Source organism: Oryx dammah, unplaced genomic scaffold (assembly GCF_014754425.2).
Source record: "Oryx dammah isolate SB20612 unplaced genomic scaffold, SCBI_Odam_1.1 HiC_scaffold_4, whole genome shotgun sequence".
Classification (NCBI taxonomy): domain Eukaryota; kingdom Metazoa; phylum Chordata; class Mammalia; order Artiodactyla; family Bovidae; genus Oryx; species Oryx dammah.
The window spans coordinates 521,147-545,171 of NW_024070188.1; the positions used below are offsets into that span (position 1 = coordinate 521,147).

Below are 24,025 nucleotides of genomic sequence, written 5' to 3' on the forward strand. Positions count from 1 at the left end.
TTTCTCACCAAGTAAGTTAAATTGTTGAGCTCTCTTTGCTATATTCCCCAGTTGGCACTCTGCTTGTGCTCAGTTTTCCAGATTGAGCATTCGCTAGCTCTGCTTTTTAATTAGTTGATAGCACTTTTGGTTTTCCTTGTTCACCAAGTCAATCTCCTGTACTCTTTTCTTTAGAATACTGTATGTGTGCAAGTGTGTGTTTATGTCCCATTATTTCTGTAATTACCTGCTTGATCTCCTCCCACTAGAACACAGACACAAGTCACCCCTAACAAGAAGTCAACACAAACCACCCGTCCAATCTTTCCCTCCAAGGGCAAAAACCAAAAGGAATAAGGATTACAACCCTAAGGCCTGAGAAAAGGAGACATCAAGTGGGGCAAGTTAGGAAAAAAAAAAAATGATGACAAGACAGAGAAAATACAGCACAAATGAAAGAACAAAGCAGAAACTCACAAGACCAAATAAATGAAGAGGAAATAAGCAATTTACCTGAAAGAGAATTCAGAATAATGATAGTAAAGATGCTCCAAAGACTTGAAAATAGAATGGAGAAAAATGCAAGAAACATTTAACACAGTTAATACAATCACCAAGGACACAGGAGAAATAGAGAATAAGCAAACAGAGATGAGTAACACAATTACAGAAATTCAAAATACTCTAGAAGGAACCAAGAGCAGAAAGACTGAGGCAGAGGAACAGAAAGTGAGCTGGAATATAGAATGGTGGAAATAACTGCTGAAGAGCAGAATAAAGGGAAAAGAATAAAGAGAATTGAGGATAACCTCAGAGATCTTTGGGACAATATTAAATGCACCAACATTTGAGTTATAGGGGTTTCAAAGGAAGAAAAAAAAAGGCACCGAGAAAATATTTGAAGAAATTATAATTGAAAACTTCCCCAACATGGGAAAGGAAATAGTCAATCAAGTCCAAGAAGTGCAGAGAGTCCCTCACAGGATAAACCCAAGGAGAAGCACATCAAGACACTACCAGAGATTAAACACAATGAAAGAATATTAAAAGCAGCAAGGGAAAAGGAACAAGTAACATACAAGGGAAAACCTATATGATTAACAGCGGATCTTTCAGTGGAAACTCTGCAGGCCAGAAGGGAATGGCAGGATATATTTAAAGTATTGAAAGAAAAATCTACAACCAAGATTACCATAACTGGCAAAGATCTCATTCTAAATTGATGGAGAAATCAAAAGCTTTACAGACAAGCAGAAGTTAAGAGAATGTAGCATCACCAAACCAGCTTTGCAATAAATACTGAGGGGACTTATACAGCCAGTAAACACAAGAGAAAGGAAAGACCTACAAGAACAAATCCAAAACAATCAAGAAAATGCCAATAGGAATATATGTATTGTGGATTAAATGCACCTCCCAAAAGATACAGACTGACTGAATGGATACAGAAACAAGACACACATATATGCTACCTACAAGAGACCCACTTCAGACCCAGAGGCACATACAGACTGAAAGTAAAAGGATGGAAAAAGATATTCCATGTGAATGGAAACCAAAAGAAATCTGGAGTGGCAATCCTTATTTCAGGCAAAATAGATTTTAAAATAAAGAATATTATAAGAGACAAAGAAGGACACTACATAATGATCAAAGGATCAATCCAAGAAGAAAACATAACAATTATAAATATTTATGTACTCAACACAGGAGCACCACAATACATAAGGCAAACACTAACAGGCATAAGAGGGGAAATAGACAGTAACACAATAATAGTAGGGGACTTTAACACCCCAGTTACACCAATGGACAGATCATCAAAACAGAGAATCAATACGGAAACACAAACCTTAAATGAAACATTAGACCAAATGGACCTAATTGATATCTTCAGGACTTTCCATCCAAATGCAGAAGAATATATTTTCTTCTCAAGTGCACATGGAACATTCTTCAATAGACCACATCTTGGGTCACAAATCAAACCTCAGCAAATTTAAGAAAGTTGAAATCATATCAAGAATCTTCTCTGACCACAACTCTATGAGACTAGATATTAACTACAGGGGAAAATTGCAAAAAAACACAAACTCATGGAGATTAAATAATACATTACTAAATAATGAAGATGTTACTGAAGAAATAAGAAGGGAAATCAAGTGATTCCTAGAAACAAATGACAACAAAAACACGATGACCCCAAACCTATGGGATTCAGCAAAAGCAGTTCTAAGAGGGAAGTTTATAGCAATATAGTCCTACCTCAAGAAACAAGAAAAGCACTGAATAGACAGCCTAACTCTATATCTAATGCAGCTGGAAAAAGAAGAACAAAAAAAGTCAGCAGAAGGAAATAAATCATAAATATCAGAGTAGAAATAAATGAAAAAGAAATGAAGGAAACAACAGCAAAGGTGAATAAAACTAAAAGCTGGTTCTTTGAGAAGATAAACAAAATTGACAACCACTAGCCAGACTCATCAAGAAATAGAGAAAAATCAAATCAACAAAATTAGAAATGAAAAAGGAAAGGTTACAACAGACAACACAGAAATACAAAGGACCATAAGAGAATATTATAAGCAACTATAGGCTAATAAAATGGAAAACCTAGAGGAAATAGACAGATTCTTAGGAAAGTTCAACAGGAAGAAACAGAAGTTATGAACAAGCAAAGTACAAACACTGAAATCGAAATGGTGATCAAAAATCTCCCCCAAAACAAAAGCCCAGGGCCAGATGGCTTCACAGAATTCTATCAAACATTTAGAGAAGAGCTAATGCTTACTTTTCTGAAACTCTTCTAAAAAATTGCAGAGGAAGGAACACTTCGAAACTCATTTTATGAGGCCACAATCACTCTGATACCAAAACCAGGTAAAGATAACACAAAAAAAGAAAACTACAGGCCAGTATCACTGATGAACATAGATGCAAAAATCCTCAACAAAATTCTAGCAAACAGAATTCAACAACACATTAAAAAGCTCATACACCATGACCAAGTTGGGTTTATCCCAGGAATGCAAAGATTCTTCAATATACACAAATCAATCAGTGTGATACACCATATTAACGAGTTGAAGGATAAAAACCATATGATCATCTAAACAGATGCAGGAAAAGCCTTGACAAAATTGAGCACCCATTTATGATAAGAGCACTTCACCAAATGGGCTTAGAAGGAACCTACCACAACATAGTAAAGGCCAAATATGATTAAGCCCACAGCAAACACTGTTCTCAATTGAACAGTGAAAAACTAAAAGCATTCCCTCTAAGTTCAGGAACAAGACAACGGCGTCCACTGTCACCACTGTTATTCAACATAGTTTTGGAAGTCTTAGCTATGGCAATTAGAGAGGAAGAAGAAATAAAAGGAATCCAGAGTGGAAAATAAGTAAAACTCTCACTGTTTGCAGAGGACATGATACTACACATACAAAATCCGAAAGAAACTATCAGAAAATCACTAGAGCTAATTAGCAAATTCAGCAAAGTTGCAGGATACCAGGTCAATACACAGAAATCACTTGCATTCCTATATACTACCAATGAAAAATCGGAAAGAGCAATTAAGGAATCAATCCCATTCACCACTATAACAAAAAGAATACAATATCTAGGAATAAACCTACCTAAGGAGACAAAAGATGTGTATATGGAAAATTACAGGACACTGATGAAAGAAATCAAAGGTGACATAAACAGATGGAGAGATATTCCATGTTCCTGGGTAGGAAGAATCAACATTGTGAAAATGACTATACTACCTAATGCAATCTACAGATTCAATGTGATCCCTTTCAAATTATGAATGGCATTTTTTCATAGAACTAGAACAAAAAATTTCACAATTCGTATGGAAACACAAAAGACTCTGAATAGCCAAAGCAGTCTTGAGAAAGAAGAATGGAGCTGGAGGAATCAAGCTTCCTGACTTCAGACTATACTACAAAGCTACAGTCATCAAGACAGATGATACTGGAACAAAAGCAGAAATATAGACCCATGGAACAAAACAGAGCACCCAGAGATAAACCCATGCACCTGTGGGTACCTTCTTTTTGACAAAGGAGGCAGAATATACAATGGGGCAAAGATAGCCTCTTTAATAAGTGGTGCTGGGAAAACTGGAGAGCTATGTGCAAAACAGAAATTAGAACACTTCCTAACACCATACACAAAGATAAAATCAAAATGGATTAAAGACCTAAATGTAAAACCAAAAACTATAAAACTCTTAGAGGTAAATACAGGCAGAACACTAGATGACATAAATCAAAGCAAGATCTTCTATGACCTATCTCTTGCTGCTGCTGCTGCTAAGTCACTTCAGTCGTGTCTGACTCTGGGCGACCCCATAGACGGCAGCCCACCAGGCTCCCCCATCTGTGGGATTCTCCAGGCAAGAACACTGGAGTGGGTTGCCATTTCCTTCTCCAATGCAGGAAAGTGAAAAGTGAAGGTGAAGTCACCTAGTTGTGTCCACCTCTTAGCGACCCCATGGACTACAGCCTACCAGGCTCCTCCATCCATGGGATTTTCCAGGCAAGAGTACTGGAGTGGGGTGCCATTGCCTTCTCCATGACCCACCTCTTAGAGTAATGGAAATAAAAACAAAAATAAACAAGTGGAACCTAATTAAACTTAAAAGCTTTTGCACAGCAAAGGAAACTACAAACAAAGTTAAAAGACAACCCTCAGAACCGGAGAAAAGAATAGCAAAGGAAACAACTGACAAAGAATTAATTTCCAAAATATGCAAGTAGCTCAACACCAGAAAAACAAACAATCCAGTCAAAAACTGGGAAAAAGACCTAAACAGACATTTTTCTAAAGAAGACATACAGGCGGCTAACACATGAAAAGATGTTCAACATTGCTCATTATTAGAGAAATGCAAATCAAAACTACAATGAGATACCACCTCACACCAGTCAGAATGGCCATCATCAAAATCAGTGTAATCAGTGTAAATTGATTACAGCCACTATGGAAGATGGTATGGAGATTCTTTAAAAAACTAGGAATAATACCACCATATGACCTAGCAGTTCCACTACTAGGCATATACCCTGGGGAAACCAAAATTGAAACAGACACATGTACCCCAATGTTCATTGCAGCACTATTTACAATAGCTAGTACATGGAAGTAACCTGGATGTCCATTGAGAGACGAATGGATAAAGAAGCTGTGGTACCTACATACAATTGAATACTACTCAGTCATAAAAAGGAACACATTAGAGTCAGTTCCTAGATGAACCTAGAGCCTATTATACAGAGTAAAGAAAGGAAGAAAGAGAAATATAAATATCATATAGTGATGCATATATATGGAATCTAAAAAGATGGTACTGATGAATTTATTTTCAGGACAGCAGTGGAGAAACAGACATAGAGAACAGACCCATGGACTCAAGGGGAGGCCAGGAGGGAGAAGGTGAGCTGTATGGAGAGAAACGTGGAAATTTACAACACCATATGTAAAATAGATAGCCAATGGGAATTCGCTGTATGACTCAGGGAACTCAAACAGGGGCTCTGTGACAACCTATAGAGGTGGGATGGGGTGGGAGATGGGAGGGAGGTTTGGGCGGGAAGGGACATGGGTGTACCTATGGCTGAATCTTGTTGATGTAAGACAGAAAACCACAAAATACTGTAAAGCCATTATCCTTCAATGAAAAAAGTTTTTTTAAAAAAGAAGAAAATAGATGACCAACAAGGACCTACTGTATAGCACAGGGAACTATATTCAATATCTTGTAGTAACCTACAATAAAATCTGAAAGAATATATATATAAAACTGAATCATTCTGCTCTACACCTGAAACATAACACTGTAAATCAACTACAACAACAACAACAAATCACTGACTCTTATGACTGTAAAATAGAACAGAATAAAAGAACAACCATACCAGCTTGGCGGGGGGTGGGGAATTGAAAATATCAATAATAATAACTTGATGGGGAATGAAAACTTTATATAAAATATTTTATGTTCTTTAAACCAAGAAAGTGACTATGGAGCCATTAATAATGCTAAAGAAAAGACTGTGTATTTTAATTTTTGCTAATGTTTTCAGGTTCTTCTTTTATTCCCACTAAAAGACAAATATTTTATCTCTAGGGCTTAAGAATTTACTGTATTAAATTATGACAGATTTGATTTCTGATTTGCTATTGTGCTCAATTAAGTGAAGCAAATCTTACTTAGTGCATATAAATTTTTTCTAAAGGTCTATTCTAGAGGAGCAAATTATATAGCATAGCAAATGTGCTGTCCTTGTTAAATCACACTCATTTAAAATACAGATAAAAACACACTCGTTTCCTAACAACAAACATTTAGAATGTAGCTGCCTTAAGATTCCTTTTGTAGATAACACATATTATTTTCTACTAAGAAGAAAGACAAAGAAAGTCACTTGAAAATCATTACTCTAGAAGATTTAAAATGAAAAAATTTCAGTTTCATTTCAAGTTTCATAGATTTAAACTAGAAAGAATTAAAATATCTTGGACAAAACAGTACTTTGTATATTAATTTGCCTAGAGTGTGCACAACAGAAATATTCATTAAAAAGTTGGTATCTTAAACCTGAAAAAAAAAGTTTCTGAAATTATTTTTGAAATGTGCCAAAGTTCATACCTGATTTTTTAATGATGAAAGAATATACTCCTTTTCATAGGGGGTGATTGTCTTGTGAGTTTCTGGTGTATCACTAACTAAGCAGATCCATAAAATAAACCAGATGATTCCAACAATGCCTTAAAATAGAAAAATAATAGTTAAATGAAATCAGAATGCACCAAAGCAGCAATTTACTTATGTCTTGAAAAAAATTATGTAATCATAAACTTCACCACAATATGTGTAGCACTGTCACCACACAAATCTTTTTTTTTGTTGTTATGAGAACTTTTAAGATCTATTCTTTTGGCAACTTTCAAGTATGCACTACAATATCACCGTGCAATACATTAAAACCTAGTCTTATTTATTTTATAATGGGAATTTTGCACCTAAAGCGAACAACTTTTGACCACATGACTGCCTAACAGGGTCTACCAGACAAAACCTTTAAAAAACTAAATACTACAATCTATTGTTTCCACAGGTATCTGCTTTTGTTTATTTGTTTTGATTGCGAACATATTTCCCAAATAAATGTTTAGGTGGAATATACTTTATTAAAAATGTACATCACCCTGCTATTGAGATTGAGGAATGAAAGGCCCTGGGGCTAAACAAACAAACAAAAAAGATTAAAACTACCAAGTGAGAGTATCCTACTTTGCTTGAGAAGAAATATTTTCAAAATTTACATTTTTATAATAAGTGACATAGCAATTTTTGTAGTAACTGTAGCATTTAAGTCCTGGATTCAACAGCACTTTCTATTGAACAAATATTCCAAAATTAACAGCAAGTTACAGCTTAGCCAGATCATTTTAACCACATGAACTTGAAAAACAGGTTATCAGTAAGTGTTTCAGGGCTTTGTGGTTTAGGAAATGGTTACTTCAGTGAGTTGGCGTACACATATTTTAACCAATTATTAAACCTCTATTACATTTCAGACCTCTCACACCATAATTTAGGTTACATTTTGAATAAACTTACCAAAGAAATAGAAGACATAAGTCCAATTCATATAGTAGCAAATTACTCCAGAAAGAGGAAGAGAAACTACTGTCCCAAGTTGTGCTCCTAAAACAACAAAACTTTGTAAACTTTGGAGAAAAATGAATGAATAGGGGACAGGTTTGCTGCTTAAGAAGGTGGATAATAGATTATGAGGAAAAGAGTGCTCAGCTCCCATAGGTGGGGCTTCCCTGGTGGTCTAGGGGTTAAGAATTTGCCTGCAGATAAAGGGGTCACTGGTTTGATCCTTGGCCCTAGAAGATTCCACATGATGCAGAGCAACTAAGCCCATGCGCCATGACTACTGAGTACACAAGCTGCAACTACTGAGGACCGTGGGCCTAGAACCCATGCTCTGCAACAAGAGCAGCCACCACAGTGGGAAGCCTGCGCACTGCAGCCCCACTCACTGTGACCAGAGAAAGCCCACGTGCAGCAGTGAAGCCTCAGTGCAGCAATAAATACATGAATCAAAAAAAAAAAAATCTCATAGGAGTTGAGTTTGTCGTTTAGTCACTAAGTTATGTCCGACTCTTTTGTGACACCATGGACTATAGCCCGCCATGTAGGCTCCTCTGTCCATTGGATTTCCCAGGCAAGAATACTAAAGTAGGTTACCATTTCCTTCTCCAGAGGATCTTACTGACCCAGGGATAGAACTCCATTCTTACACTGGCAGGCAGGTTCCTTACCACTGAGCCTCCAGGGAAGCCAGAGGAGTTGAGTTAGTCACATGTAAATATAAATAATCCATTCTCTTAAGGGATCATTTACTAGAAAACTCATCATATGTAAAATAGATACATTAATATATAGTTACATTAGTTACAATTATATAGCTATTGCTGAATTAGAAGGCATCAATCAACTGAAGACCTATTATAATATGAGCGAGGAAATGCCACATTACTAGTAAATGTGTTAGAAAGCCAAGTGTTTGGGGGAAAGGCTCAAAGGTGATCTCTAAACATAACCTACTGCAGCACATCTGATGGAAAATGAACAAAGCGTTAAGTAATCTAATTGGCTCCAAATACATTACATACATTTGTATCAGATAAATAAGTACTAAAAGTCATTTTAGTATTTAGTACAAACAGAAGACACCTTAGTAGGTATAGTGTAAGCTAAAATAATCAGACATTGTTTCTGGTCTCAAGTTTTAGTCTTATAGAGTAAGTAAATATAAACAAATAATTATTACACGTTAGAAAGTGTTGAGTATCACAGAGCAATATGAAAGTTCAATGGTAGGACAGATAACCTCTGACCTCTAGAGGTCAGGAAAAGATGTTAAGAGGTAGTGGTGGGACTTTGAAAAGATGACCAAGATCTGGTCCCATAAGAAAGATATAGAGGCAGAGGTAACGGTGAGTAAGGAATGAAAGTAAGAAAGCGGCAAGTAGGATTGGGAACTTCAGCTGGGTGAAGGAAAGGAAAAGAAAGGCTACAGAAACAGGATGAACAGTTGTTGAATATCTGCTCCCTGCCAGGCACTATGTGCCAGGGGCTAGGCTGGCTAAAATGAAGTGGTAATGACCACAAAGACTCTTGACCCCTCATTTGAGCTCAGACTTTATTTAATAGGCAAAGGAGAATCACAGATAGTGCCTCTTCTTGAACTTCTTATCATATTTTTTACATCGATCTCCACACAGCTGTAAGAATCTTCTTAAAAGAAAAAAATATAAAAAAAGGAACCTTCTTAAAATGTACATGAGATCATATCTCTCATGCAAAATATCTCCCCATTGCCTTTTGGAGAAGAAAAACCCTGTGACCTGTAAGCGTTGATGTAATCTGGCTCTTGTCTATTTCTCTAAACCCATCCCAACTCCAGTACTCTTGCCTGGAAAATCCCATGGAGGGAGGAGGCTGGAAGGCTGCAGTCCATGGGGTCTCTGAGGGTGGGACAGGACTGAGCGACTTCCCTTTCACTTTTCACTTTCATACACTGGAGAAGGAAATGGCAACCCACTCCAGTATTCTTGCCTGGAGAATCCCAGGGACCGTGGAGCCTGGTGGGCTGCTGTCTATAGGGTCGCACAGAGTTAGACAGACTTAAGTGACTTAGCAGCAGCAGACACCTACAGTGTTTCTCACTGCTTTGAAACTATGTTACTTCCTGCCTGTCAGTCCTTGTACATGTTTTTCTGATTGGCTGGAATGCTTTCCTTTTTTGCTCTTTGCATGACTGGCTCATTTCATTCTTTAGATTTTAGCTTAAAAGCCACTGCAAGAGAGGTCTTTCTCAACCACTGTATTTAAAAGCGGTCAGATCAAAAAGTTTTCACTTAGTATGTGAGCTGGAGGAATTATAATTCACATATAAAGCTCATGCTATCTTACCTATAGATCAAAACGACAGAAAATAATGCATAGGAAAAAAAAAAAGGTGTCTGAAGGGAGGGATTGAAAGTCATGACATGTTTATGAGATGATCAAACCAGAAATCACAATTTAAGGACACAAGTATTCAATTTTCCAACTTTTTGGGGATTTTGTTCTGTTAAAGCATTCTCTATACCAACATCTGAAAAGGCAACATAGTTTGAAATAAAGGATGGCAGATGGAGGAAACGACAACAGTCAATTATGCCACATTGCTATATGCTAGTGAGCCAAGGAAAACCATTAATAACTAAGTTGTATCCTCAAAACTTTATTTTTCCCCAAAGGAAACACTTGACATTACATGACTCTGGTGTATAGCTTTCCCCCAAGGTTGATGTGTGGATAACAAACTGTAGCAAAAATCTTTATAAAAATGGTGATCTCACCTGCATATGAAATACTCAGAAGCTTGCTTCTTTCAAGAGGGGGAGCCCACGAAGACCACATGGCGTGCATGGCTGGATATGTGACACCCTGAGAAGGGAAAAAGGCATTTCTGATGAAATACAAAGTAGTTTTGTTAATGTCTTAAATTCAGTTGAGTATTTTGTTGCAAGAAAAATTTCTGGATAAGACTCAAACCAGAATTAGGTTTCGTGGAGTGACATGCCTTTACAGTGTTGAGTGAAAATACCTCATAGTGAAGTACTTTAAAAATATGAACAAAGATTTGTGGATTCTGTCAACTGGTTTGAGGACTGCAAGGTAAGGGTTATAAAAAATATAAAAGAATGTATTGAATGATGATATAAAGGGATTCCTCTCAATGTTAACTTTACTCGTCTACTTTATTTAAGGCTTGAATGAAATGGAAATGTAACCAATACATAACTTAAACATACTGATCTAATACTGTGGGATACTAGAAGAAAATTCAAATTCATTCTTATCAACAGGAAAAATGGTCCTACCAATAAACAATTAGAGTGTTTATGGTATTTTTTTTTAAGTATTCTGGTCATAATTAGCCTAGTAAATGCCAATTAGTGGAAGGGCAAGATAGGGTAGGGGATTAAGAGGTATTAATACAAACTACTAGGTATAAAATGAATAAGCTGTCAGGAAATTATATATGACAGGGAATATAATATTTTATAAACGTTACAAATGGAGTATCAGTTCAGTTCAGTTCAGTCGCTCAGTTGTGTCCGACTCTTTGCGACCTCATGAATTGCAACACGCCAGGCCGCCCTGTCCATCACCAACACCCGGAGTTCACTTAAACTCACGTCCATCGAGTCAGTGATGCCATCCACCCATCTCATCCTCGGTCGTCCCCTTCTTCTCCTGCCCCCAATCCCTCCCAGCATCAGAGTCTTTCCCAATGAGTCAACTCTTTGCATGAGGTGGCCAAAGTACTGGAGTTTCAGCTTTAGCATCATTCCTTCCAAAGAAATCCCAGGGCTGATCTCCTTCAGAATGGACTGGTTGGATCTCCTTGCAGTCCAAGGGACTTTCAAGAGTCTTCTCCAACACCACAGTTCAAAAGCATCAATTCTTCGGTGCTCTGCCTTCTTCACAGTCCAACTCTCACATCCATACATGACCACAGGAAAAACCATAGCCTTGACTAGATGGACCTTAGTCGGCAAAGTAATGTCTCTACTTTTGAATATACTATCTAGGTTGGTCATAACTTTCCTTTCGAGGAGTAAGCATCTTTTAATTTCATGGCTGCAGTCACCATCTGCAGTGATTTTGGAGCCCCCAAAAATAAAGTCTGACACTGTTTCCACTGTTTCCCCATCTATTTCCCATGAAGTGAGGGGACCGGATGCCATGATGTTCGTTTTCTGAATGTTGAGCTTTTAGCCAACTGTTTCACTCTCCTCTTTCACTTTCATCAAGAAGCTTTTTAGTTCCTCTTCACTTTCTGCCATAAGGGTAGTGTCATCTGCATATCTGAGGTTATTGATATTTCTCCCGGCAGTCTTGACTCCAGCTTGTGTTTCTTCCAGTCCAGCGTTTCTCATGACATACTCTGTATATAAGTTAAATAAGCAAGGACACAACACACAGCCTTGATGTACTCCTTTTCCTATTTGGAACCAGTCTGTTGTTCCATGTCCAGTTCTAACTGTTGCTTCCTGACCTGCATACAGATTTCTCAAGAGGCAGGTTAGGTGGTCTGGTATTCCCATCTCTTTCAGAATTTTCCACAGTTTATTGTTTGAATCACTATGTTGTACATCTGAGATTTACATAATATTGCACATCTATTACACCTTGACTTAAAAAAATACCAATTACTGATAATGGAGAAGTAACAGAACAGTGAAAGCAGGGAGGTCCATAGAGGCTTGGGAGAGGATGAGATGCTACAGGGAACAGGAAGGAATAGACTCTGGAAGATTCAAAGCGGTAGAGTCACTGCTCTCCTTGGCCATGCACTAGCTGTTGTAGCCTCAGAAAGGTTAGTTAACCTCTTAGAACTTCCATGTCTTTCTCTGTAAAACAGGTGTTTTACTTATGTAAGGAGAAGAAGAACCTGGTATTAGGGGGCTGGTTTTATTTTGTAATCAAGAAGAGTTTATTTGGTACACCTCTATTTGATAAGGATAGTTCAGATGAGTGACCAAAGCTTAAATGTAAATAGCACTTGGCAATTTCCAAAGTTTTCTAGCTATTATTATATGACAGGATTTTACTACTCCAGTCAGTGTTTTTCCTACACAGACATAAAGGGATTCCTCTCAATGTTAACTTTACTCATCTACTTTATTTAAGGCCTGAATGAGACTAACACTTTTTTACTTCCTTATCTCCTCAGTAGGAGGGAGCAGGGGGAGCTATGAAGTGTCCCCTAGAAAATGTTTTCTTTGGTCTTTGAGTAAAGCTTCTAACTTTGGAGTGCTTCCACTGGAGAGCTCATCGACCACAAACAAAAATCTACTCAAAATATTTTATGGTTTAATCAGTGTTTAGTTAAAAAAATAAATCCTTATCATCTTTCAGTGTCATTTCTTGGGGCTCATGTTCATACCAAAGAATGATATCTTTAAGAAGATAAGAAAGTGAGAAGGGGTAAGAAGAAAAATAAAAGAGAAAAAAGCGTACCTCTCCTAGCCCTTCTAGTGCCCTGAGTGCAACGAGGGCTCCGACTCCGAAATCTGCAGCGAGGGGAGTGAACAGGGTGAAGACAGCTGTAGCAAAGATCCCGAATCCTAGCAACAGCTTCCCCCCACTTCTGCTGGCAACATATCCTCCAGGAATTTGTGTGATGATGTAGCCATAAAAAAAAGACCCGAGAATCCATCCTTGAGTTTCTGCATCCCACTGGTACTTTTTACCCTATAAAGAATAGGAAAAAAAAAAAAAAGTCTTTTACGGCTAAGTCACATTCCATCGTGTTCATGTACCACAGCTTTATCCATTCATCTGTCAGTGGACTTGGACGTTTCCTCCACATCTGGCTGCTGTAAATAGCACTACAAGGAACACTGGGGTGCACATGTCTTTTACACTTGCGGGTTTCTCAGGGTATATGCCCAGTAGTGGGACTGCTGGGTCATATGGTAGTTTTAGTCCTCTTTTTTTTTTTTTTTTTAAGGAGTACTCCACACTCTTCTCCATAATGGCTGCATCAGTTTACATTCCCACTAACAGTGCCTGAGGTTTCTACCTAGAGCCTGTTATAGAGAGTGAAGTAAGTCAGAAAGAGAAAAACAATTAACATATATATATGGAAACTAGAAAAATAGTACTGATGAAACTAGTAGAGGATGGATTTCTGGACACAGCAGGGGAAAGGGAGGGTGGGAACAAACGGAGAAGGAAGCATTGACATATACATACACTCGTGTAAAATGAACAGTTAGTGAGAAGTCGCTACAGAACACAGGGAGCCCACCCTGGCACTCTGTGATGTCCTAGAGGGGGTGGGACCGGGGAGGTGAGGGAGGCTACGGATATATATATAATTATGACTGATTTCCATTGTTGTACAGCAGAAACCAACAGAACACTGTAAAGAAAATTCCCACCAAATAAAAAATTAAAAAAAAAAAACCCAGCCTTTTAACATCTTGATAAAATGGCTCCTTTCTCTTATTGGCATGTGAGTACATATAAATGTAATTTTGAACCACTGTTCTTTTTTTTCCTGTTCGTTTGTTTTTTGGCTGTGAGGCCTGTGAGATCTTAGTTCCCCGACCAGGGACTGAAGCCAGGCCATACCAGTGAAAGCACCAGGTCCTAACCACTGGACTACCAGGAAACTGCCCAGAACCACTGAGGGAGGCTGAAGAACACGCAGACTTCCTCTTGGGTGGGTGAGTCAATGTGATACAGACATGCAGTTTCTAGGAGTGAACAGAAAATCACTGAAAGTCATAATGTGCAGGCATGCTTGCTATTTTATGAAACTAGACTATGGGATGAACTGTAGATGTTTTGTGACAAAGAAGGCTCAAAAAAGGCAGAGAGTTGATCCAGAAAGTTACTGATCAGGATACTTCAGAGGCTAAGCCAGGCTTTAGAGCTAGGACTGGGTTCAAGGCCAGCTCTGTTACTTACTGGATTTGTAATCTGGGAAGATTAAATGGAAAAGGAACATAATATAAGGCCTGACACATACTAAGTAACCACTTAATGTCAGCTACCAGTATGCAAAAATATAATGTCTCCTCATTTCAGAGCAAGCACTTAAACAAAGATACAGAGCAGTACAACAGAGCAAGAATTTAAACCAAGCCAGAAACTTCATGTGAGTAGGAACTGTCTTTTAACTAGCAGCAACACACAGTAAGGTGAATATGAAGATTTAAAAATTTTATTAATTGATATTTTTGGTTGTGCTGGGTCTTTGTTGCTATGCATGGGCTTTTTCTAGTTGCATCGAGTAGGGACTACTCTCTAGCTGCGGTGCATGGACTTCTCATTGCAGTGATTTCTCTTATTGCAGAGCACAGGCTCAGGAGTTGTGGCCCATGGGCTTATTTGCTCCATGGCATGTAGAATCTCCCAGGACAAAGGATCGAACCTGTGTCCTGCATTGGCAGGCAGATCCCTATCCACTGCCCCACCAGGGAAGTCCGAATATGAAGAGTTGACAAACTGGGTATCTGAATCTTTAGCACACGTAGCCATGTAACCTAACCCACGTGTTAAGAACCATTCAGGATTTCTTTTTATTGTGCATATAAGGCAGATAGGTGGCTCAGATGCTAAAGAATCTGCCTGCAATGTAGGAGACCTCGGTTTGATCCCTGGGTCGGGAAGGTCCCCTGGAGAAAGGAATGGCTACCCATCCCTGTATTCTGGCCTGGAGAATTCCATGGACAGAGGAGCCTGGTGGGCTAGAGTCCATGGGATTGCAAAGAGTTGGACACGATTAGTGACTAAAACTTTTCAAGTAGTTGAATTATCAGAATAATTTGTGGAAAGGAGAAATACAAAGCAAACCCATAATTATGTTTGTTTACAGTACCATTCTGTAGCTTCTCTGAAATTCCAGGGCTTCATGAAGTATCTAGCAGTTACAGGTTGAGGTAGGGGAAAAGGGTGATATGTACCCTTAACATGTATTCAGTAGCATTATCAAAGTCCAATGTAAAGATTTTTGATGTCATTATTTTCATACATGTGCTTGTTTGGGGGCAGAAACCCTCTTCCCTGTTTGAGAAGAGGGAAGTCTTCTCATCTGTAAATGGCAGAGAAGACTCACCTAACATGGGATCTGGCTCCTTGATAAGCACTGAAGATGGATAAAAATATGCTTATAAAAGGACACCAGCCTGTCACCCCTGTGTTGTCTCCATGCAAAATATAACATTTAATATGTGTAAAACTCAATGCAGAACAAACGATGAACAAGCACTCATCGATACCACTAGAATACGAGGGGGGCAAAATGATCTAAGTAGCTTAGGTGAGACATGTTATAGATTTTTGAAAAGAAATTGATGAATTCTTATTTTTCACCCTTGTAGTTGAGATTGTTTAAATTCTCCTGCACCAGAGGGCTTCCTTGGTGGATCAGTGGTAAAGAATCAGCCAGACAATGCAGGAGACACATGCTTGATCCCTGACCTATGAAGATCCCCCATACCGTGGAACAACCAAGCCCAAGCACCACAACTATTGAGCCTGTACTCCAGAGTCTGGGGAGCTGCAGCTACTGAGCCCACGTGCCACAGCTACTGAAGCCCGTGTACCCTAGGGCCCTTGCTCTGCAATAAGAGAAGCCGCCGCAATGAGGAGCCTGCTCACCGCACCGAGAGAGGAGCCCCCGCTTGCTGCAAGGAGAGAAAAGTCTACGCGGCAACAAAGACCCAGTGTAGCCAAAAATAAATAAATAAAATTTAAAAAGTTCTCCTGCAACAGGAACCTTTTAAAGAGTACAGCTATTAAACATTGTTCCCATAAAAACTATTTAGCAACATCTAAAACAATCTAATTTCCCAGTATGCCAGACAGGTTTTTCTAAATTCTCTTCAAGGATGGCATGTTTATGGAGGAAACTCAAAAGTTACTTTTCAAACAGATCAGGGTGCAGTGGCAGCAGCTAACCAGTCATGGGAAAACACAGAAGAAAATCATTCAGGGTTTCCATGAAGAAAGAATTTGTGTTTCTGTACGTACAAATTCAATGTTTTTCAATATGTTTACCTGGAAGTATTTCACGATTAAGATCATCTGTTTGAAAAAAACAGCACTCACCGTTTGGTTGCGAAGAACTTTTATGGGAGCAGAATGCTCTGCACACTCGTAGGACGTTCTATTTTCTTTGGCAGTTGTGTTTGAATCGACCATGTCCACTAGCGTAACACTCAGATTCACTCGTAATGAATAGAGAACGAAGAAACCAAAAAAGGACAAAAATGCTAGGTTGTAACGAGCAGAGCAGCACACTGGAGCTGAAATAAAGACTTGGGGTAAAACTTCCATGAAAAGAATAACTTAGATCATATTGTCTAAATCATTAAAAAGGTCACTTCTTAGATGTACACAAGTTAGTAAATTATGAATATTTTTCTGAGAATACTATCAGATGAAGTATACCTAAAAGCATGTATCAAGGAGAATTTGTTCTGGTATCTGTAGCTTGGATAAACATTTAACATATGAGAGCCTGAACTGTAAGATGGTTTCTTAAAACATGGAGGCATCAGTTTTATTAACTTTGCTCAGAAAAATCTGCATTCTGGAGTCAAAACTGAAGCTGACAATCCCTGTCAGCTGACAAGATACGAGAAACACAGGTAAAGGGGTTTAATGGCATTGGTATTGCTGAAAACCCATCTCAAACATGGCCAAAAGTCCTTGAGCATTCAGCATACCGTGTACATTACTAACTATGGGTTAGTAGTCATCTCTCATCATAAACATATTTCTGCTAAGGCCAGGGCATGAACCCCCTTCCCCTCTCTCTGCCCGCCACACACCACGATCGATTTCTTACCTTGAAAACCGTCCTCAGAGGCTGGGTTTGAATTAGAAGCCATGATTAACACTTAAGCCTTTCTTGCACTATATGTATTTAAGAATCCAGAAGCAAACTTGCAGAATCTATGACAGTTGCAGCCCCTGTGACAGTTGCTCAGCTGGTCCTGCTTAAAGGGCCCGTGGTAAAAAGCACAGAAAGAGAATGTACCCCCTCCACACACACACACACACACACACACACACACACACACACAAGGAAAGGCAGAGTGGGTGGGAGAAGCCTGTTAAAGGAAGATCATATGACAGGAGGAATTTGACCTATTTTTTTCCCTCTAATTATAGGTGTATGCACCTACTGTCTCTGTTGTTCTTCTTTTATTGAGTGGCAGAACTGGAGTGGAGATAAGAATTCAGGAAGCTGAATTAAGGGTGACTGACCCCAAGTGACGATGACAAAGTGGCGAATCCAGGGTTTTACACCGTAAGTTCGACCAACACTGAGTGTTTTTAAAGATATGAAAATCTATTTCAATCGCTAATGACAAGTTAAATACATACATACATTTATATATACATAAAAGCATATATGTGTGCTTTTATTTGGCAGTGATATATTAGCATTGTATGCAGATATATAAATACCATACATACATACACACACACATATGCCTGTTGTTCCCCACTCAGGAATCCTGGTATATTCATTGACCTAGCTTTGCACAAGGATATATTTTTCAGAGTGCAATTGTCTTGGTTCAGATTCAGATTCAATTCAGATTGAAGCCTTAATGAAGACAGCACTTCATTTAGGTGTATGCTAACATACTGTAATCCAACTCACTCCTCTGGAGGCACTCATACACTTAACACCTGCTATCAATTTTAGCTTTGTGAAAGATTGACATCTTTTAACAGAGAATTTTTCATTTGGCATTCTTGATTTCCTTCTCCAGAGTAGAGCTGGTGTTCAAACTGTGGCACTACCTGCCACAGTCCAATCCAGACCTGTGGAAACTATAAAGTTTCATTCACACTGCCTCTCTCACCTGAATCTAGATACTCTTGCTCTCCACCCCAAGCAAATTGGCAGCTGTTTAGTTAAGGACAGTTTGCAAACTACAAGGCATGTTTTTTTTTTTTTTTAAATTAAGCCTTTTATTTTGTATTGGGGTATAGCCTGATTAACAATGTTGTTAAAGTTTCAGGTGGGCAGCAAAGGGATTTAGCCACACATATACATGTACCCATTTCCCCCCAAACTCCCCTGCCATCCAAGCTGCCACATAACATTGAGCAGAGTTCCCTGTGCTATATATTAGGTCCTTCTTGGTTATCCATCTTAAACATAGCAGTGTGTACATGTCCATCCCAAACTCCCTGACTATCCCTTCCCCCATCATTGGTGCCAAAAGCTTGGGAAGTGGAGAAAAAGCGAGTAAAACGATTTTAAATTACCAGTGCAATTACTTGAAAATCTGACCTAGTAGTTATGCATCAGGCAATTGTAACTTCGGGAGGCACATTCAATAATCAGAAAAGAAAATGCCAACACAGAAGTCACAAAGTGACTATATGACTATGAGGTTTTAAGAAATATTACCAAAAAAATGGTTCCTAGTTTTAAAAAAATGGCTGTTGATTACAAATCAGTTGGAAAGATTTTATTTCAAGAAAGAATGACAAGAAAAAAGGAACGTATGGTGACAGAGCAAAATGTACCTGTGAATGTGGCCAGTGTGTGAAACTGGTCCAAGAAAAGTGCGCTTGCATGACAATGAGAGAGTACATTCATTGGGCACCCGCCACACAGAAATCAAATTCAAAGTAAAACCATGCTTGCAGAACGAGCGGAACACCCATCAAAACAAACAGCAGCTTCTAAAACATGGTTTCAACTTAGGAATGTGAAGTAGGTGTAGTTGAAAGAACACAGGCTGATTTAGATCAAAGCAGACCTGCTGATCGGAGAAGGCGATGGCACCCCACTCCAGCACTCCTGCCTGAAGAATACCACGGATGGAGGAGCCTGGTGGGCTGCAGTCCATGGGGTCGCTGAGGGTTGGACACGACTGAGCAACTTCACTTTCATGCACTGGAGAAGGCAATGGCACCCCGCTCCAGCACTCTTGCCTGGCAAATCCCATGGACGGAGGAGCCTGGTGGGCTGCAGTCCATGGGGTTGCTGAGGGTCAGACACAACTGAGCAATTTCACTTTCACTTTTCGCTTTCATGCACTGGAGAAGGAAATGGCAACCCACTCCAGTGTTTTTGTCTGGAGAATCCCAGGGACGGGGGAGCCTGGTGGGCTGCCGTCTATGGGGTCGCACAGAGTCAGACCCGACTGACGGGCTGATGGAATCTCAGCTCTGATCTTCACTGGCGGTGTGTCTTGGGGAAAGGCAGCTAAGAGTTTCCATTATGAGGTTTCTCAGCTGCCAAACGAGGTGACCGCCATCCACCTCACTGGGTTGTGTGTAGATTAGATGAAGTACTGAAGGGCAGGCAGTAAAAGAGAATCCTTTCCCATTTACCCTGGAGAAAGTCATACCCATGAGATACGGTGCTACAATACACATGTGTGTAACATGGGACAAAAGAGGAACATAAACATGCTGTGTGTGGGGTAGGGAATGGTCAAGGAAGACCTCTGGGAGAAAGAACACCTAACAGTGAATCTTCATCCTTAAGCAAGAAGCTACGGGCAGGCTAGAGGAGGGAGAGTGATACAAACAAAGGCAGGGCAAGCACAGTGTGGAAACAAGAGTGAGCACAAAAGGGGCAGGAAGCCATCTGGCCCTGGGCTTTGGTTTGTTGAAAGATTTCTGATCACAGTTAGATGTCCACTGATAGATGAATGAATACTGAAGATCTGGTCCATATATACAATGGCATATTAGTCATAAAAGGGAATGAATTTGAGTCAGTTGTAGGGAGGTGGCTGAACCTAGAACCCGTTATACTGAATGAAGTATGTCTTGGGCTCCAAAATCACCACAGATGGTGACTGCAGCCATGGAATTAAAAGACGCTTGATCCTTGGAAGGAAAGCTATGACAATCCTCAGTTCAGTTCAGTTCAGTCACTCAGTCATGTCCGACTCTTTGCGACCCCATGAATCGTAGCACGCCAGGCCTCCCTGTCCATCACCATCTCCCGGAGTTCACTCAGACTCACGTCCATCGAGTCAGTGATGCCATCCACCCATCTCATCCTCTGTCGTCCCCTTCTCCTCCTGCCCCCAATCCCTCCCAGCATCAGAGTCTTTCCCAATGAGTCAACTCTTCCCATGAGGTGGCCAAAGTACTGGAGCTTCAGATTTAGCATCATTCCTTCCAAAGAACACCCAGGGCTGATCTCCTTTAGAATGGACTGGTTGGATCTCCGTGCAGTCCAACGGACTCTCAAGAGTCTTCTCCAACACCACAGTTCAAAAGCATCAATTCTTTTGTGCTCTGCCTTCTTCACAGTCCAAGTCTCACATCCATACATGATCACTAGAAAAACCATAGCCTTGACTAAACGGACCTTTGTTGGCAAAGTAATGTCTCTACTTTTGAATATACTATCTAGGTTGGTCATAACTTTCCTTTCAAGGAGTAAGTGTCTTTTAATTTCATCGCTGCAATCACCATCTGCAGTGATTTTGGAGCCCAAAAAGATAAAGTCTGACACTGTTTCCACTGTTTCCCCATCTATTTGCCATGAAGTGATGGGACCAGATGCCATAATCTTTGTTTTCTGAATGTTGAGCTTTAAGCCAACATTTACACTCTCTTCTTTCACTTTCATCAAGAGGCTTTTTAGTTTCTCTTCACTTTCTGCCATAAGGGTAGTGTCATCTGCATATCTGAGGTTATTGATATTTCTCCCGGCAATCTTGATTCCAGCTTGTGCTTCATCCAGTCCAACGTTTCTCATGAAGTACTCTGCATATAAGTTAAATAAGCAGGGTGACAAAATACAGCCTTGACGTACTCCTTTCCCTATTTGGAACCAGTCTGTTGTTCCATGTCTGGTTCTAACTGTTGCTTCCTGACCTGCATATAGATTTCTCAAGAGGCAAGTCAGGTGGTCTGGTATTCTCATCTCTTTCAGAATTTTCCACAGTTTATTGTAATCCACACAGTCAAAGGCTTTGGCATAGTCAAGAAAGCAGAAATAGATGTTTTTCTGGAACTCTCTTGCTTTTTTGATGATCAAGTGGATGCTGGCAATTTGATCTCTGGTTCCTCTGCCTTTTCTAAATCCAGCTTCAACATCTGGAAGTTCATGGTTCACGTATTGCTGAAACCCAGCTTGGAGTATTTTGAGCATTACTTTACTAGCATGTGAAGGCAAACCACTTCAGTATTCTTGCCTTGAGAACCCCATGAACAGTATGAAAAGGCAAAATGATAGGATACTGAAAGAGGAACTCCCCAGGTCAGTAGGTGCCCAATATGCTACTGGAGATCAGTGGAGAAATAACTCCAGAAAGAATGAAGGGATGGAGCCAAAGCAAAAACAATACCCAGATGTGGATGTGACTGGTGATAGAAGCAAGGTCCAATGCTGTAAAGAGCAATATTGCATAGGAACCTGGAATGTTAGGTCCATGAATCAAGGCAAATGGGAAGTGGTCAAACAGGAGATGGCAAGAGTGAACATCGACATTCTAGGAATCAGCGAACTAAAACAGTCTGGAATGGGTGAATTTAACTCAGAAAGTGAAGAGGAGCTAAAAAGCCTATTGAGGAAAGTGAAAAAGTTGGCTTAAAGCTCAACATTCAGAAAACGAACATCATGGCATCTGGTCCCATCACTTCATGGGAAATAGATGGGGTAACAGTGGAAATAGTGTCAGAGTTTATTTTTTGGGCTCCAAAATCACTGCAGATGGTGACTGCAGCCATGAAATTAAAAGATGCTTACTCCTTGGAAGAAAAGTTATGACCAACCTAGATAGTATATTCAAAAGCAGAGACATTACTTTGCTGACTAAGGTCCGTCTAGTCAAGGCTATGGTTTTTCCTGTGGTCATGTATGGATGTGAGAGTTGGACTGTGAAGAAGGCTGAGCGCCGAAGAATTGATGCTTTTGAACTGTGGTGTTGGAGAAGACTCTTGAGAGTCCGTTGGACTGCAAGGAGATCCAACCAGTCCATTCTGAAGGAGATCAGCCCTGGGATTTCTTTGGAAGGAATGATGCTAAATCTGAAGCTCCAGTACTTTGGCCACCTCATGCGAAGAGTTGACTCATTGGGAAAGACTGATGCTGGGAGGGATTGGGGGCAGGAGGAGAAGGGGATGACCCAGGATGAGATGGCTGGATGGCATCACAGACTCAATGGACGTGAGTCTGAGTGAACTCCGGGAGATGGTGATGGACAGGGAGGCCTGGCGTGCTACGATTCATGGGGTCACAAAGAGTCAGACACTACTGAGCGACTGAACTGAACTGAACTGAACTGAACCATTATATCTACTACTGTGGGCAGGAATCCCTTAGAAGAAATGGAGTATCCATCCTGTTAAACAAGAGTCCGAAATGCAGCACTTGGATGTAATCTCAAAAATGACAGAATGATCTCTGTTCATTTCCAAGGCAAACCATTCAGTATCACAGTAATTCAAGTCTATGCCCCAACCAGTAATGCTGAAGAAGCTGAAGTTGAACGGTTCTATGAAGATCTACAAGACCTTTTAGAATAACACCCAAAAAAGATGTCCTTTTCATTATAGGGGACTGGAATGCAAAAGTAGGAAGTCAAGAAACACTTGGAGTAACAGGCAAATTTGGCCTTGGAATGCGGAATGAAGCAGGGCAAACGCTAATAGAATTTTGCCAAAAGAACGCACTGGTCATAGCAAACACCTTCTTCCAACACCACAAGAGAAGACTTTACACATGGACATCACCAGATGGTCAACACCAAAATCAGATTGATTATATTCTTTGCAGCCAAAGATGGAGAAGCTCTATACAGTCAGCAAAAATAAGACTGGGAGCTGATTATGGCTCAGATCATGAGCTCCTTATTGCCAAATTCAGACTTAAATTGAACAAAGTAGGGAAAACCACTAGACTATTCAAGTATAACCTAAATCAAACCCCTTATGATTATACAGTGGAAGTGAGAAATAGATTTAAGAAACTAGATCTGATAGACAGACTGCCTGATGAACAATGGACAGAGGTTTGTGATACTGTACAGGAGACAGGGATTAAGACCATCCCCATGGAAAAGAAATGCAAAAAAGCAAAATGGCTGTCTGGGGAGGCCTTACAAATAGCTGTGAAAAGAAGAGAAGTGAAAAGCAAAGGAGAAAATAAAAGATATAAGCATCTGAATGCAGAGTTCCAAAGAATATCAAGAAGAGATAAGAAAGCCTTCCTCAGTGATCAATGCAAAGAAATAGAGGCAAACAACAGAATGGGAAAGACTAGAGATCTCTTCAAGAAAATCAGAGATACCAAGGGAACATTTCATGCAAATATGGGCTTGATACAGGACAGAAATGGTATGGACCTAACAGAAGCAGAAGATATTAAGAAGAGGTGGCAAGAATACACAGAAGAACTGCACAAAAAAGATCTTCACGACCCAGATAATCATGATGGTG

General features: G+C 39.7%; 1 protein-coding gene across 3 annotated transcripts in view; it reads right to left on the reverse strand.

The window, feature by feature from the left end:
* SLC17A5 (solute carrier family 17 member 5) overlaps positions 1–24,025 on the reverse strand; it is an 89,511-nt gene that overhangs the window by 54,540 nt on the left and 10,946 nt on the right. For all 3 annotated transcript variants that reach the window (XM_040239041.1, XM_040239042.1, XM_040239043.1), the window contains exons 2-6: positions 16,697–16,893; positions 13,094–13,327; positions 10,423–10,510; positions 7,622–7,708; positions 6,647–6,765 (exon numbers count right to left, since the gene is read on the reverse strand). In XM_040239041.1, coding sequence (XP_040094975.1) covers positions 6,647–6,765; positions 7,622–7,708; positions 10,423–10,510; positions 13,094–13,327; positions 16,697–16,893 — 725 coding nt within the window. The remainder of the gene's footprint in view (positions 1–6,646; positions 6,766–7,621; positions 7,709–10,422; positions 10,511–13,093; positions 13,328–16,696; positions 16,894–24,025) is intronic.